This window comes from Rattus rattus, chromosome 1, assembly GCF_011064425.1.
Source record: "Rattus rattus isolate New Zealand chromosome 1, Rrattus_CSIRO_v1, whole genome shotgun sequence".
Lineage (NCBI taxonomy): Eukaryota > Metazoa > Chordata > Mammalia > Rodentia > Muridae > Rattus > Rattus rattus.
Window position 1 is genome coordinate 26,123,603 of NC_046154.1, and position 14,112 is coordinate 26,137,714.

Sequence of the window (14,112 nt, forward strand, 5' to 3'; positions counted from 1 at the left end):
GTTTGGTGACCTCTAGACTCTAAAGCAATCTTCAAAAATTATGTTAATTCGGGGGCTGGAGGGACGGCTCAGTGGTTAAGAGCACTGACTGGTCCTCCAGAGGTCGGGGGTTCAATTCCCAGCAACCCTATGGTGGCTCACAACCATCTGTAATGAGATCTGATGCCCTCTTCTGGTGCGTCTGAAGACAGCTACAGTGTACTCATATACATAAAATAAATAACTCTTTTAGAAAATTATATTAATTCATGTAGGAATACAGAAAAATGGCCACAGCATTTTGCTAAGAGATGATGACAGTCTTTGAGTGTGCTCCCTCTCATGGGACGTGGCATTTGCATGTTAGTACAATACCCGCAATGTTGATCTGTAGTACTAATCCTGGCTTTTATACCTTCCTCCACTCTGTTTGCATATTCTCCAGTAAACAGCTGTTCCATTTCAGAGTTGAAAATGTATTTAGGGGAAATATTAATTGTAAATACTTCAGCGATCTACAGTGGGTTTGGTTGAAGTGGGGAAGATATTTTTTTTTTTCTGTGCAGGCTGAAGCCGCCATGTTAAGTTTGCCTCCTGAGGTCCTACAAGGTCGATTGGGCTGTCGCTGCTGCTGTTGCTGTCGATTTTAGGTCTCACACCCCTGTTTTGGAGAAAACAACATCATTACCACCTCCATTTAGTTAAAATCAAATCAGCTCCCTTGGATAAATGAGTGAAGATTTCTCTCGCCACCTGCAGGGCTGATTCACTTCAGACTCAGGGCAAAGAGGGTCAGGCCCAGGCATCCTTCTGGGGACCTGGGTAGGGCCAGGAGGACGGAGGAGGGAGGAATGATAAGAAGAGGTGCCGTGATTTGAGCCCTTCGGTCTGTGGTTCCTCACTTCTGAAGATTAGGGTACCTTGATACCATCCCCTGGCACCCAACAATAAATGCCACATGCCCTCTCTGCCTGTCCGTACCCAGACTGCTGGGAGTGGGAGAGAAAATGTCACGGTCCCTTCCTGATGTGGAAGACAGACGTCTTTATATACGTCCATTCCACAGACAGACGTCTTTATATACGTCCATTCCACAGACAGACGTCTTTATATACGTCCATTCCACAGACAGACGTCTTTATATACGTCCATTCCACAGACAGACGTCTTTATATACGTCCATTCCACAGTCAGACGTCTTTATATATGTCCATTCCACAGACAGTCATCCACAGACGTGTCCTGGGTGTCCGCTCTGTGCTTGTTTCTGCTGTTGGCACCAGGCTTTTAGGAGATCAAGACAAAATGCCATCCTTGCTTTTATGATCTTGTATTTGTCAAGGAGCGTGCGAAGGGGACACGCAGCCCACAGGGGAGAAACTAACAGCCCACTGCACGCACAGGGGAGAAGCTAAAGCCGGAGTCCAGAGGAAATGCCAGCTTTCAGGGTGGACCACTAGGCTCTCACCATGCCTCTCCCTGACTGCGATCTCGACAAGTTCATTACCACACTTGATGAATTGAGGTCTATAATTGCTAGCTACCCCGTGGAGTGCTGTGGAGATTAAGTGATGTAAATGGCTAGTCTGTGTGCCTGAGCACAGTAAATGTCCAATAGATGTTTATCGTCCCTGGAAACAAACTGAAGCAGAGGCACTGTGGCTGTCCAGAAAGCCGAGACAGAGGTGAGCGTTCTGTTAAGAGTGGGCCTTCTCCACCTCCCCCCACCACGGGCCTGTCCCTGTGACTGTGATGTTAACTGGTCACACCCAAACCATGAGCAGGTTGTCTCACTATTACCTAGAATGTGTAAAAACCAGCTAAGAGCTGTAGCCTCCTGTCTGGACCCATCACCAGGGCATGGAGAGCCCAGGTGACAGACTGAACCACAGAGGACAATAATGGAGCTTAGGGGCAGTGGCTCTGAGCTCTGGGAGCTGTACAGATCTGAGTCTGAAATATCTCGCTATCTCCTTCCCAACCACACATCTTTGAGATCAGTAGAAAGAGAATTTTCTTTCTTTCCCTTCCCCCTGCCACTTTGGACAGGGTTTTACTCTGTAGCCGGGGCTGGCCTTGAACTCTTGGCAATCCTCCTGCCTCAGTCATACAAGTGCTGGAATTATAGACATGTACTGCTAACCCAGTAGAATGGTATCAACCCAATACCATGGCGTAGCGCCTGGCTTGCAAAAGAAAAAATACTCCAAGACTTGTATTTATTTATTTATTTAGTTAGTTAGTTAGTTTGAGACAAGGTCTTGCTAATGTAGCTTTGGCTCACCTGGAACTTGCTTTGAGAGATCAGACTGCTATCAAATTCATGGAGATCTATCTGCTTCTCCCTCTGAAATGCTAGGATCAAAGGCATGCACTACCATGGCCCAGTCACCCCGAGAACATTGCTTCAAGAAAGTGCTGGGTAGCAGTGACACATGGTTTTAATAGCAGCACTTGGGAGGCAAAGGCAGGCAGATCTCTGTAAATTTGGGTCCAGTCTGGTCTACATAGTAAGCACCAGGACAGCCAGGGCTATACACAGAGAAACCCTGTCTCAAAAAACAAACAACAAACAAACAAACAAGACAGCCAATAAACAACTAAATAGTTGGACTAGTTCCAAGAATACCTTGTACAAAGGAGGGAAAGTTTTGGCCATCGTTGAGCTCCCAGGAGCAGGCACTCTGAAATTGCCTGGGGAGCAAATCCTTTAGACTCAGTGTATGTGAGGGCAGGTTTGAGCGAGGAAACCCCATTCCCAGAGCCTGGGGACCTTGTATGGATTCACCATGGTTCTGGTTATGTAGCTGAGTGGATTCTCTCACAGAGCACATCCAGTCTCTATCCCAGGAAGAAGAATGAATAGAAGTGGTACCCTGGAATCAGGGCTGGTCTAATAGAAGACCTAGTGAGTTTTGGGCTCAGTAGAGAAGTTTCTAGAGGTCTCTCCCCTCCACTGGCTGTGCAAGGATCCTGGCTACAGAACTGGGGAAGGGGCTTCTGGGACCCTCTCATTTTCTGCTTGAGTGTTTGTTCGACTCCTTTCTGTGTTGGGTGACCCTGGGTCAAAGGGCATCCAGGAGAAAGCCCTGATATCCTACACATTGATGGATAATCACCAGACTGTGACGGGTGTGTGGGTAGGGGTGAGGCTGAGGGTCTCACTATTACCTCAGATGACAGTCCTCGTCTTGCCTCGTCAGTCCCGCCCCTCACTCTGCTCAGCTCATTACATCCCTCTCAGTCACTTCAAACCTTCTAAAATGTGTGTTGACCTCTTATAGAGAAGAAAAACTGAAGCGTAGGGGTGAGGCTACTTTTTCTGATCGTGTGGCTAGAAAACATATCAAGAGGGCAGTCTGGCAGTCTAGTGCCAGCACCTGGTGGCCACTTTGCCACACTCCCCACTCCTGTCCAGTATTATAAACTGAAGTTTGTCTGTCTATCTACCTGGGTTTTAAAAAGAGAAGGAATTATTTTCATTTCTGTGCAGGTGGGTATATGATACATGAGTGCACTGCCGGAAGAGGCCAAAAGAGGGCGCCAGATCCCCTAGAGCTGGAGTTCGAGGCAGCTGCTAGGCTTAGGGGACTGGACTTGGGTCTGAACCAGCTCTCCAGCCTTTTCCATATGGTTTCAAGGGCTCTGAGTCAGGAATAGAAGAATAATGAGAAAATAAGTAAATAAAAGGAAAAATAAAAGGAGAAGCTGGGTGGTGTCGATGCACGCTTTTAATCCCAGCACTCAGGAGGCAAAGGCAGGAGGCCAGCCTGGTGGTCTGCAGAGTGAGTTCCAGGACAGCCAGGGCTACACTGAGAAACCTTAGCTTGAAAAACAAAATTAAAAATCCATTTTTTCCCTTCAAGGCAGGGTCACATGTAGCCCAGGTTGGCCTCATCCTCACTACATAACAGAGGATGATCCTGAACTCCTGATCTTTCTGCCCCTACCTCCAAAGTTTAAGTATTAAAGTCACAAGCTTCCATGCCCAGCTCTAGAAACGGATGTTTATATGTTCTCAGTGTGAAAGCCCTTATTGCGGGGTTGGGGATTTAGCTCAGTGGTAGAGCGCTTGCCTAGCATGCGCAAGGCCCTGAGTTCGGTCCCCAGCTCCGGAAAAAAAAAAAAAAAAAAAGAAAGCCCTTATTGCAAATCCCCCTGACTACTTGTCAGGCCCCTCACGTGGATCCTCACGTACCCCCCCAGCTGTGCTGGCACTATTCAGGCCTTTAGTCACATCTCACAGCTTTAGTTGAAGGGACTCTCCAGGATAAAAGAGAAAGGCCAAAGCGGACAGAGCAGCCAGGACGGTGAAGAAGGAAATATAAAACAAACATGACTAGTGTCTCCTGAGCTAGGAGCTGACACTGGGACCGTGAAACAAGAAGCTCTCAGAGGAGGATGCGTGGGAGAAGAGAGCATCCGGAAAATAAATCACAAGAGTCTAAGTAAGTTTTAAAAAGAAAATGGAATGGTTGAGAGGTAATGAAATGGTAGTTCTCTGGGGGTTATCTCAAAAAGACACTAAAAGAAAATTAGAGGCCTGGGGTGGGGAGCTGGCTGCACGGGTAGCAGTGTTAGCTGCATACGCTTGGAGGACAGGAGTTTGGATCTTGGGCACTCGGTAAAAGCAGGGTACACATAGGAAGGAGGGAGGTGGAGGCAAGCAGGCTCCAGGGGCTCTCTGCACAGCTTGTCTAGCTGATGTGGTAAGTTCCAGAGTCAGTGAGAAACCCTGTCCCAAAACCAAACCAACCCAAAATCCCCAAAGATGGAGAATGATGGGAAAGGTCACCTGAGGTCAACCTGTGTCCCCACACAGAGGTAGGTGTATATTTGAGCACACCTTGTACTAAAAAAATATAAAGAATAAAAGACATATCGGAAGCTGTCCAGTAGGCCTGTTTAAGCTGGCAAACTGCAAATGAAAGTCACCCCAAAGCACGGTGTCACTAAATGTCACCAGACAGTGTCACCCCTGTTACCAGGTGGCTAAGCATCAATGGAAAATTCTAGGGTTTCAGGGTGAGGGGGACAGATTGCATCAGGAATCAGAATTGGCTTTTGGTTCTTCCAGGGGCTGCCAGGCAGGCGACGAGGGGACCCTGTCCTCAGAGTTCTGATGGGAAAGTATGTCCGCCTATGATCATATTTACTGTCAAAGGAGTCAGAAGTTAGAATAAAGACATTTTCAGAGAAGGCGATAAAAGCTTTGCTCCTATAAGCCTCTCAGGAAGTGGCTACAGGATGTGCTCCACCGAAATGAGGGTATAAACCCAGAGGCAGGGAGACTGAAGCCAGGAAACAAGGGGAGCTGTGCAGCTGGCCCGAGCGAGAGAGCATCCGGCCTCAGATGCAGACGGAAGAAGGAAGGTTCTAGAAGGGAGATCACCAGAAAAACAGAGGGATGCATAAATGACGTGGCTAAATAGAGAAACATTTTAAAGATCCGGTGAAGGGGATTGGAGAGGGCCTCTCGGAAGAGATGGTGTCTAAGTAGAGGCTTGGTTAAGTGAGGTGGCAAGCCATGACAAACTTGGGGGCTGAGGGTGGCAGTAAGCCCAGAAGTCCTGAGGAAGGTTGAGCGTCACATGTTTAAGGAATAGCAGAAAGGCCAGGTATGGAGAAGGGCATTAGTCAAAGGGTAGGTTTGGAGAGCCTGGATCCCAGAGGTGGTCGGAGCCAACCTAGGGAACATAGAGGGTGCTTTGGGGAGGCCCTGGGGGGTGAGAGCAGAATGGGTGTGTGGTTTGTCTTACAGCTGGAGCCCAGAGGACCTGAAGAGGCCACCAGGGCAGGGTGTGGGTGTGGAAGACAAGAGAGCCCCTCAGCCCAACATGGACCAGCCCTAGGAACTTCAGCTCCCACTCAGCAGCAGCCCAGCTCCCTCTTGGGATGGAAGGAGCTGTCACAAATCAAAATAGCAGGCAAAGAGCAGCCTCGAATTGTTCTGCGTAAGAGCAGAGAAATTAGACGAGTCAGCTGTGGGCTCGAGACCGCCTCCCACACAGCTGCAATCCACACCCTGCTGAAGACACACTTCCCGAGACTCGCAGCAAACAGCAAAACTTTCGCTCCTAGTTATTTTGGGAGGGAGTGGGACAGATGCTGGTCTTGAAGGACAATGAGGGAGTCTTCTTTCTCCTTCTTTCTTCTTCTGCTTCTGCTATTCCTCCTTCTCTAACAAACAACAACAACAGCAACAAAACCCAACAGCAAAACCCCCAAACCTCTGATCCATATTGGAGGAAAAGCTTTAACAGATAGTTTGGTCAGCTGGGCTTTCGTGGGAGCATGCATGCCTTTAATCCCAGCACTTGGGAGGCAGAGGTAGGTAAATCTCTGTGAGGTAGAGGTTAGCCTGGTCTACATAGTGAGTTCTAGGACAGCCAGCGCTACGTAGAAGGCTCCTTTCTAAAAAAAAAAAAAAAACGAGAGTTCACAGTTATCTTTGGCGGTATGATGAGCTTGAGGCCAATCAGGACTATCTCACAGCTTTGTGTCCTGCCTGCAAAAAGAAGAAGGAAAAGTGAGACGAAGGACTTCCTTCTCAACTTCATGAGGCATCTAGACTCCTGACTCCCACCCTTGATCTGCTGGGTTTTTTCCAGGGTGGGGATCCAACCAGGCGCTGTGGTACTAAGCTGTACCCTCTGCTCAGATCTGCTGAATCTGAGTTTCTGGATTTGGGGCTTTAAATCTCTCCATTCAGTGGGGGAGAGACAGGGAAATGTAAGCTTAAAGAAATAGCACACCACAGTACAGAGGCAAGGAGAGAAGACAGGCTTTCTGTGTGTAGTCCCGGCCATCCTGGAACTCACTCTGTGGACCAGGCTGGCCTTGAATTTAGAGATCCATCTGCCTCTGTTCCCCTAGTTCTGGGATTAAAGGCATGTGCCACCACAGCCGGGCTTCAATGCTATTTTTTACATTTTGTTTTGTTGGGGGAGGTTCACATATAGCCTAGGCTGGCCTTGAGCTATGTAGCCAAAGCTAACCTTGAACTCTTTTTTTTTTAATTTATTTTTTATTTTATATACTGTAGCTGTCTTCAGACACACTAGAAGAGGGCATCAGATCTCATTAGAGATGGTTGTGAGCCACCATGTGTTGCTGGGATTTGAACTCAGGACCTCTGAAGAGCAGTCAGGCTCTTAGCCACTGAGCCATCTCTCAGCCCTAACCTTGAACTCTTTTTTTTTTTGGTTCTTTTTTTTTTTTGGAGTTGGGGACCTAACCCAGGGCCTTGCGCCCAAGGTAAGCGCTCTACCACTGAGCTAAATCCCCAGCCCCTAACCTTGAACTCTTAATCTTCCTGTTGCCACCTTTTTCCAAGTGTTGGAATTATAGGTGTGCACCACCATACCCAAAGATTTATTTGTTTCCAAGACAGGGTCTTAATATTGAAGCCCAGGCTAGTGTTAAATTTGTAATGCTCCTGCCTCAGCTTCCTGAGTGCTAGGTTTATGATTATGGGTGCACACTTTCCCTTCCACACCCTGCAACTGGTCTCTGCCTTTGGAAAGTCACTTTCTCCTCTCTTAGAGCTCTCCAGCTATAACCTGATACATTAGGAATTCCTCCTGCCTGCCTGCCCTTCTCTGGTTGGTTGGTTGGTTGGATTGCTTTTTATTTAGATTTATTGTATTTTGTGTGTATGAGGGCTTTGCCTGCACGTATATCTGTTCCCTACATGGACTAGTAGTGTCTGTGGAAGTAGTGAGCCTCCATACAAGTGCTGGGAATCGAACCCAGGTCCTTTTGCAAGAACAGCAAGCACTCTTAACCACCGAGCCAACTCTCTAGCCCTGTGAGCATCAGGCTTGTTTGCTAGTTTTGTTTGAGACAGAGTTGCTCTGTGTAACAGCCCTGACTGTCTTGGAACGTGTTTTGTAGACCAGACTGGCCTCTTCTCTGGTCTTTCTTACCGGTCCAGGATGTGAGAAAGAACCTCACCTTGCCCCGGTGTGGCTGTGTTTTTATGACGAAGACTCTGCTCTCAGCCCACCAGGCTCTATACAGAAGGGACCATGGCTGTGTGCACTAGCCACACAAGCTATGCCATGGACGGCTGTAGGCAGCATGGAGTGTGGAGGATGCTGGGAGTGTTAGGGCAGTTTGGTTGCGTACATCTGGCCTGATACCCGGGCTCATACCCTTAGTGTGACCGTCAAAGTGGCTCACCTTCCTCACTGCATGGGGACAGGAAGGGGAAGGAACCATGGCTTTCACAGAGGCATGGGTCTAGTTATGTGGGGATTAAGAGGCCTACATGGAACCAACACGGCCAGAACCTAACCCTTGTGTGCTACCACAGAGGACACGTCAGAAGGCTTAAGGTCCCAGTAGAGCCTGTCACTCAGAGCTGACCAATCATATTCCCCACCGTCCAGGTAGATGGTCTAGCTCCCAACTTCATTCCGTATAGATGAAGTATAATCCCCTGAGGCCGGTGAGAATGGACCCCACAGGCTGTCTCTGACCTCTGCTGGTCAGGCCTTCCGGCAGCTGAACTCCACACTGCCTTTGTCCTGAGTGTTACATAAGCATTGGGCTCAGGGCTACATTCTATATAAATTGTGTTCCTGTGACACTTTCCTTCCTTCCTTTTTTTTTTTTTTTTTTAACAAGGTGTCATGTAGCTATTTAGTTCTTATGTAGCTAAGGTTGGCTTTAAACTCATGATCTTCCTGCTTCTGCCTCCCTGGTGCTGGGCTTATAGGCTCCAGAGAGATCCTTCTCCTTCAGGGAGAGGTGCTGGTCCACTAGGTGATTCGGGGATCTGATCCCATCTTGGCTCCCAACCCTTTTAATTTGTTTTGTTCTTCTGAGAAAAGGCCTCATGTAGCCCAGGCTGGTTCTCAATTCCCAGTGTTCCTGGATTAGCCTTCTGAGGGCTGGGATTTCGGGCATGTGACACCACATTTGGTCCTGCCCTTCCTAGATCTTTAAGCAAGTCCCTTCATTCCCCCAGTTTAATAGAAACTGAAATCAATGAAGTGGTCATTTCCCGTGCTCTTCCTTTCAAGGTACACTAAGCTGAAGACGGCCACCAACATCTACATCTTCAATCTGGCCTTGGCGGATGCGCTGGCCACCAGCACACTGCCCTTCCAGAGCGCCAAGTACCTGATGGAAACGTGGCCGTTCGGAGAGCTGCTGTGCAAGGCTGTGCTCTCCATTGACTACTACAACATGTTCACCAGCATCTTCACGCTCACCATGATGAGCGTGGACCGCTACATTGCGGTCTGCCATCCCGTCAAGGCCTTGGACTTCCGGACACCAGCCAAGGCCAAGCTGATCAACATATGCATCTGGGTCTTGGCTTCAGGTGTTGGGGTCCCCATCATGGTCATGGCAGTGACCCAACCCCGGGGTGAGTAAGAGAGATAGCTGCAGCATGGGTTTCTGACCACAGGAGGGCCCGGTCACTTGGGGTCCTCTGTGGATTTCCAAAGCATGTATTTAGGCAAGTGGGAGTGATTGCTAGTGTGGGTGGCAGGGCAATGGAAGGTGAGGTTGGCCAGTGGGTTGGAACATCAGCCAGTGAGGGGTTGGGTGGTGGATTATTGTGAGGGTGAATGACTGGTTGAAAGGTTGCTGGCCAAAAGGAATTTATAATAAGATTGTGAACTGGCTGGCCAGGACCATGTAGATTACAGGAAGATGGCTAGATGGCCAATGGTGATCATCAGTGACCCGTGAGCAACAGATCTGAAGGATCTGAAGATCCATCCCAAACTCCCTTTTATCCCGCTTTGAAAACCACTGGAGGGGCTGGAGAGATGGCCCAGTGGTTAAGAGCACTGACTGCTCTTCCTGAGGATGTAATTATGCTGGCAGAGTGCTCACCCCGCATGCACAGAGCCCTGGGATCCCATCCCCAGCCCTTCATGAATCAGGCATGGTACTGCACACCTACAAGCCGGGCAAGAGGATTGGGAGTTCAAGGCTGGCTTTAGTTTGATAATGAGTTCAAGGCCATGAAACCAGGCCTCAAAAACAAAGAAAGGGGGGCTGGAGACATGGCTCAGTGGTTAAGAGCACTGACTCCTCTTCCAGGGGTCCTGGGTTCAATTCCCAGCAACCACATGGTGGCTCACAACCATCTGTAGTGAGATCCGATGCCCTCTTCTGGTGTGTCTGAAGAGAGTGACATACATAAAATAAATACATCTTTTAAAACAAACAAACAAACAAAGACAAATAAGGAGAAAAAAATTATCATTGGCTAAATGACCAAAGCGAGGCCCAGAAAATGGCAAACAATTAACATTTCCCAGGGCATCTTTATTAGTCACTAACGCTGCTATGCCAAACATCCTCAAGTTCAGGGGCTTAAAACAGAAGTTTGTGTCTCCTTCCACTACAGTCTATTGGGGAGGAGGATAGTTTGGGGGTAGCAGGCTCCCAGAGGAGGTATCTGGCCAGCACATAAATACAGAAAAGAAGTTGGGGGAAATCATAACCATTTTCAGTGTTAGTGCTCATCCCTTCCCAGTGTCAACTGTTCCCATGGCCCCCACCTTGATGTAAAGACGTGTGGAAGGGTATCTATGCCATAGTAACCAACCTGTGAGCCTCACCACCTCATAAACAAGGCAGGACTCTCTCTCTCTCTCTCTCTCTCTCTCTCTCTCTCTCCAGACCTTATCAGAAAGAAAGCCTCACTAGCAGGCATTTGATGGAACTTGGCCCTCCGCCCAGGGCTCCTGCCCTTAGGTCTCTCCTCCCTTTTGACCCCTGGGTAGAAGTCTGTAGAGGCTTGAAAGGAGGGGGAGATGATTGGGTGGTAGGAGACCTCTTAGACACCTTGACCCTCAAGGGCAGAACCCTGGGGCCATTACACAGCCTTTGAGTGTTTGGTTTTGCCTGAGCAACAGGGCTCCATAGCTCACCATCAGCCTTGGGTTTAGGAGTCATTAACTGTTGGGAGCTGAGTCAAGTGGGCCTCCTCCTCTCTCCTCCCTCCTCCCTCCCCCTCCCCTCCTCCTCCCTCCTCCTTCCCCTCCCTCTCCTCCTCCTCCTCCCTCCACCCTCTTCCTTCTCCCTCTCCCTCCTTCCTCCTCCTTCCTCCCTCTCTGGGCACCACCACCCATAAGCACACTGATCCTCAGTCATCCCCAGAGTCCTCCCAGGATGAACTACCCTAGATGCTTTGTGGCTCTCCAGCCCCTTTCTCATGACTCGCAGGCTGCAAGTCTACCGTGCATCTCCTGGAGATCTTGAGCATCCCTGGGGCAGCTTCCAGTCTGCATCAGACCTGCCAGGTCCTCTGAGATGCTCATCTGGTCCAAACCTGTTCTCCAGGACAGGAAGCTCCTCTTCCTTTTCCTACAGGGTTGGCTGTTGGGAAGGGCTTTGATGTTTTAGTTTACTCTTGGATATAGTCTCCATGTAATTTTGTCTAGTCTTACACTTGAGAGCCTCCTACCGGGTTGGGGATTTAGCTCAGTGGTAGAGCGCTTGCCTACCAAGCGCAAGGCCCTGGGTTCGGTCCCCAGTTCCAAAAAAAAAAAAAAAAAAAAAAAAAGAGAGCCTCCTACCTCAGTCTCCTGAATGGTGGGCTTATAGATGTGTGCTACATCACCTGGTACGAAGTTGTTCTTTACATTCGCTGTTACCTGCCTGAGATGCAGGCCCTAGCACTGACCTCTGGGCTCCAATTTCTCTGAGTGCATCAACCGCTTGAGCCCTACTGACCTACATACCTTATATATCTCGCCTATTTCTCAGCTGTCTTTTTTTTTTTTTTTTTTTTTTGGTTTTTTTTTTTTTTTTCGGATCTTGGGTCTGAACCCAGGGCCTTGTGCTTTCTGGGTAAGCGCTCTCCCCATGAGCTAAATCCCCAGCCCCCTCAGCTGTCTTAAGAAATGTCCTTGGGGGTTGGGGATTTAGCTCAGTGGTAGAGCGCTTGCTAGGAAGCACAAGGCCCTGGGTTCGGTCCCCAGCTCGAAAAAAAAAAAAAAAAACCAAAAAAAAAAGAAATGTCCTTGGGACAGGTAGGGCTGGCTAGATGGCTCAGAGGTGCTTGCCACCAAGCCTGACAGTCTTGAGTTTGATCCCTGGAACAGGAACGGTGGGAGGAGAGAATGGACAACTGTGTATTGTCCTTTAACTTTCACATGTATGACACACACACACACACACACACACACACACTCACTGGACAAATAAATCTAAATGTAACTACAGGAATGTGGATAGACTATTAGCCCCACTGTAAGGAAATTCAAAGACAGTGAGTAATTTGCCCAAGGCCACACATACTTGGGATGGAGTCAGACTTCCTTCTCTTCCTCTTCTTCTTCTTCTTTTTTTTAATTTATTTTATTTATTATATATAAGTATGCTATAGCTGTCTTCACACACACCAGAAGAGGGCATCAGATCCCATTACAGATGGTTGTGAGCCACCATGTGGTTGCTGGGACTTGAACTCTCTTATAGCCCAGGCTAACCTAGAAGTTAATGTAGTCAGAGATGACCTTGAACTCCTGCTCCTCTTCACCTCCGTCTCCCAAGTGCTCGGGTGACATACACGTGCCACCAGGCCCAAGTTAGTGCGGTGCTGGGAATTGAACCAGGGGCACTCTAGCACCTGAATTATATCTCCAGCCCTAACCCACTGTTTAAATCAACCTTCAGTCTTGATCAATCCACTGGATCAATTCTTGGGCCAGGATAAAGTATTACTATCATTCATGGACATAAGGGCTTACATAGGACCTGGGAGAGGACACAGAAGGGACCTCCCAGATAATCAATTCTGGGGTCTTTAAGCATAAGAAGGAATTCACCAAGTAAAAGGACATACTAAACCTCAGAATCTCCTCGACCCAGCTAGTCATTTTGAAAAGGGACAAACAGACGGCGCCCCTTAGGTACACAGACCTCTGACCCGTGTCTTTTCCTTGTTTCCCCGGACTCAGATGGAGCAGTGGTATGCACGCTCCAGTTCCCCAGCCCCAGCTGGTACTGGGACACTGTGACCAAGATCTGCGTGTTCCTCTTCGCCTTCGTGGTGCCCATTCTCATCATCACGGTGTGCTACGGCCTCATGCTGCTGCGCCTGCGCAGCGTGCGCCTGCTGTCCGGCTCCAAGGAGAAGGACCGCAGCCTGCGGCGCATCACGCGCATGGTGCTGGTGGTGGTGGGCGCCTTCGTGGTGTGCTGGGCGCCCATCCACATCTTCGTCATCGTCTGGACGCTGGTGGACATCAATCGGCGCGACCCACTTGTGGTGGCCGCGCTGCACTTGTGCATTGCGCTGGGCTACGCCAACAGCAGCCTCAACCCGGTTCTCTACGCCTTCCTGGACGAGAACTTCAAGCGCTGCTTCCGCCAGCTCTGTCGCGCGCCCTGCGGCCGCCAAGAACCCGGCAGCCTTCGCCGTCCCCGCCAGGCCACCGCGCGTGAGCGTGTCACCGCCTGCACCCCCTCCGACGGCCCAGGCGGTGGCGCTGCCGCCTGAACTACCCGGCCCTCTGCTTAAACGCCCCTCCCAAGTGATGCAGTGGCCACACCGAGCTCCCTGGGAGGCCATGGCCACCATTGGGACAGCTAGAATAGGGCCTACACAGGGGGGAGGCCTCCCTTGAGGGCCGGGCCTGAGGAATCAAAGGCTCCGGGTTGGAGGGGTGGGGGTTGGGAGGGCAGAGCTGGTGACTTAAGAGAGTGACACCTAAACTAGATCCATTATTAGTAAGCCCTCTCCTATGGGACAGAACTCTGCCTTGGGATGACATCAGGTTCTGGCCTTTTGAACACCCAGCTCCAGTCCAAGACCCGAGGATTACAGCTTCAGGAACCAGGAGGGGCCGTAATGGGGTCAGTGACTCGGTCTGGCTGAGGTCATTTGTGTTATGGGGAGGAGCCTTTCTTAGGGGAGATGAGGGGACAGGTCAGTGAGGCAAGGCAGCTTGGGGCTTGATTAGAAGATAAACTTCCCCCTCCCCTCCCCAGGGGGCAGGCAGGGAACCGGCAACTTTGGAGAAGAGTTAAAGTTCTCACCACGTTCCGAATAGCGGCTGAACTCGCTGAGGCTAGTCCAACGTGACTTCTCTTCAGAGAGGATACCAGCTCGGCTCGATGGAGCAGGCCTGTGCAATCCCAGTCCTGCTGGAGGCT

General features: G+C 49.7%; 1 protein-coding gene across 1 annotated transcript in view; it reads left to right on the forward strand.

Moving 5' to 3' along the window:
- Positions 1–13,647, forward strand: part of Oprd1 (opioid receptor delta 1) — a 33,729-nt gene extending 20,082 nt beyond the window's left edge. Inside the window, exons 2-3 of the mRNA XM_032896837.1 lie at positions 9,009–9,358; positions 12,915–13,647. Coding sequence (XP_032752728.1) covers positions 9,009–9,358; positions 12,915–13,456 — 892 coding nt within the window. The 3' untranslated portion in view covers positions 13,457–13,647. The remainder of the gene's footprint in view (positions 1–9,008; positions 9,359–12,914) is intronic.
- Positions 13,648–14,112: the final 465 nt, after the last annotated feature.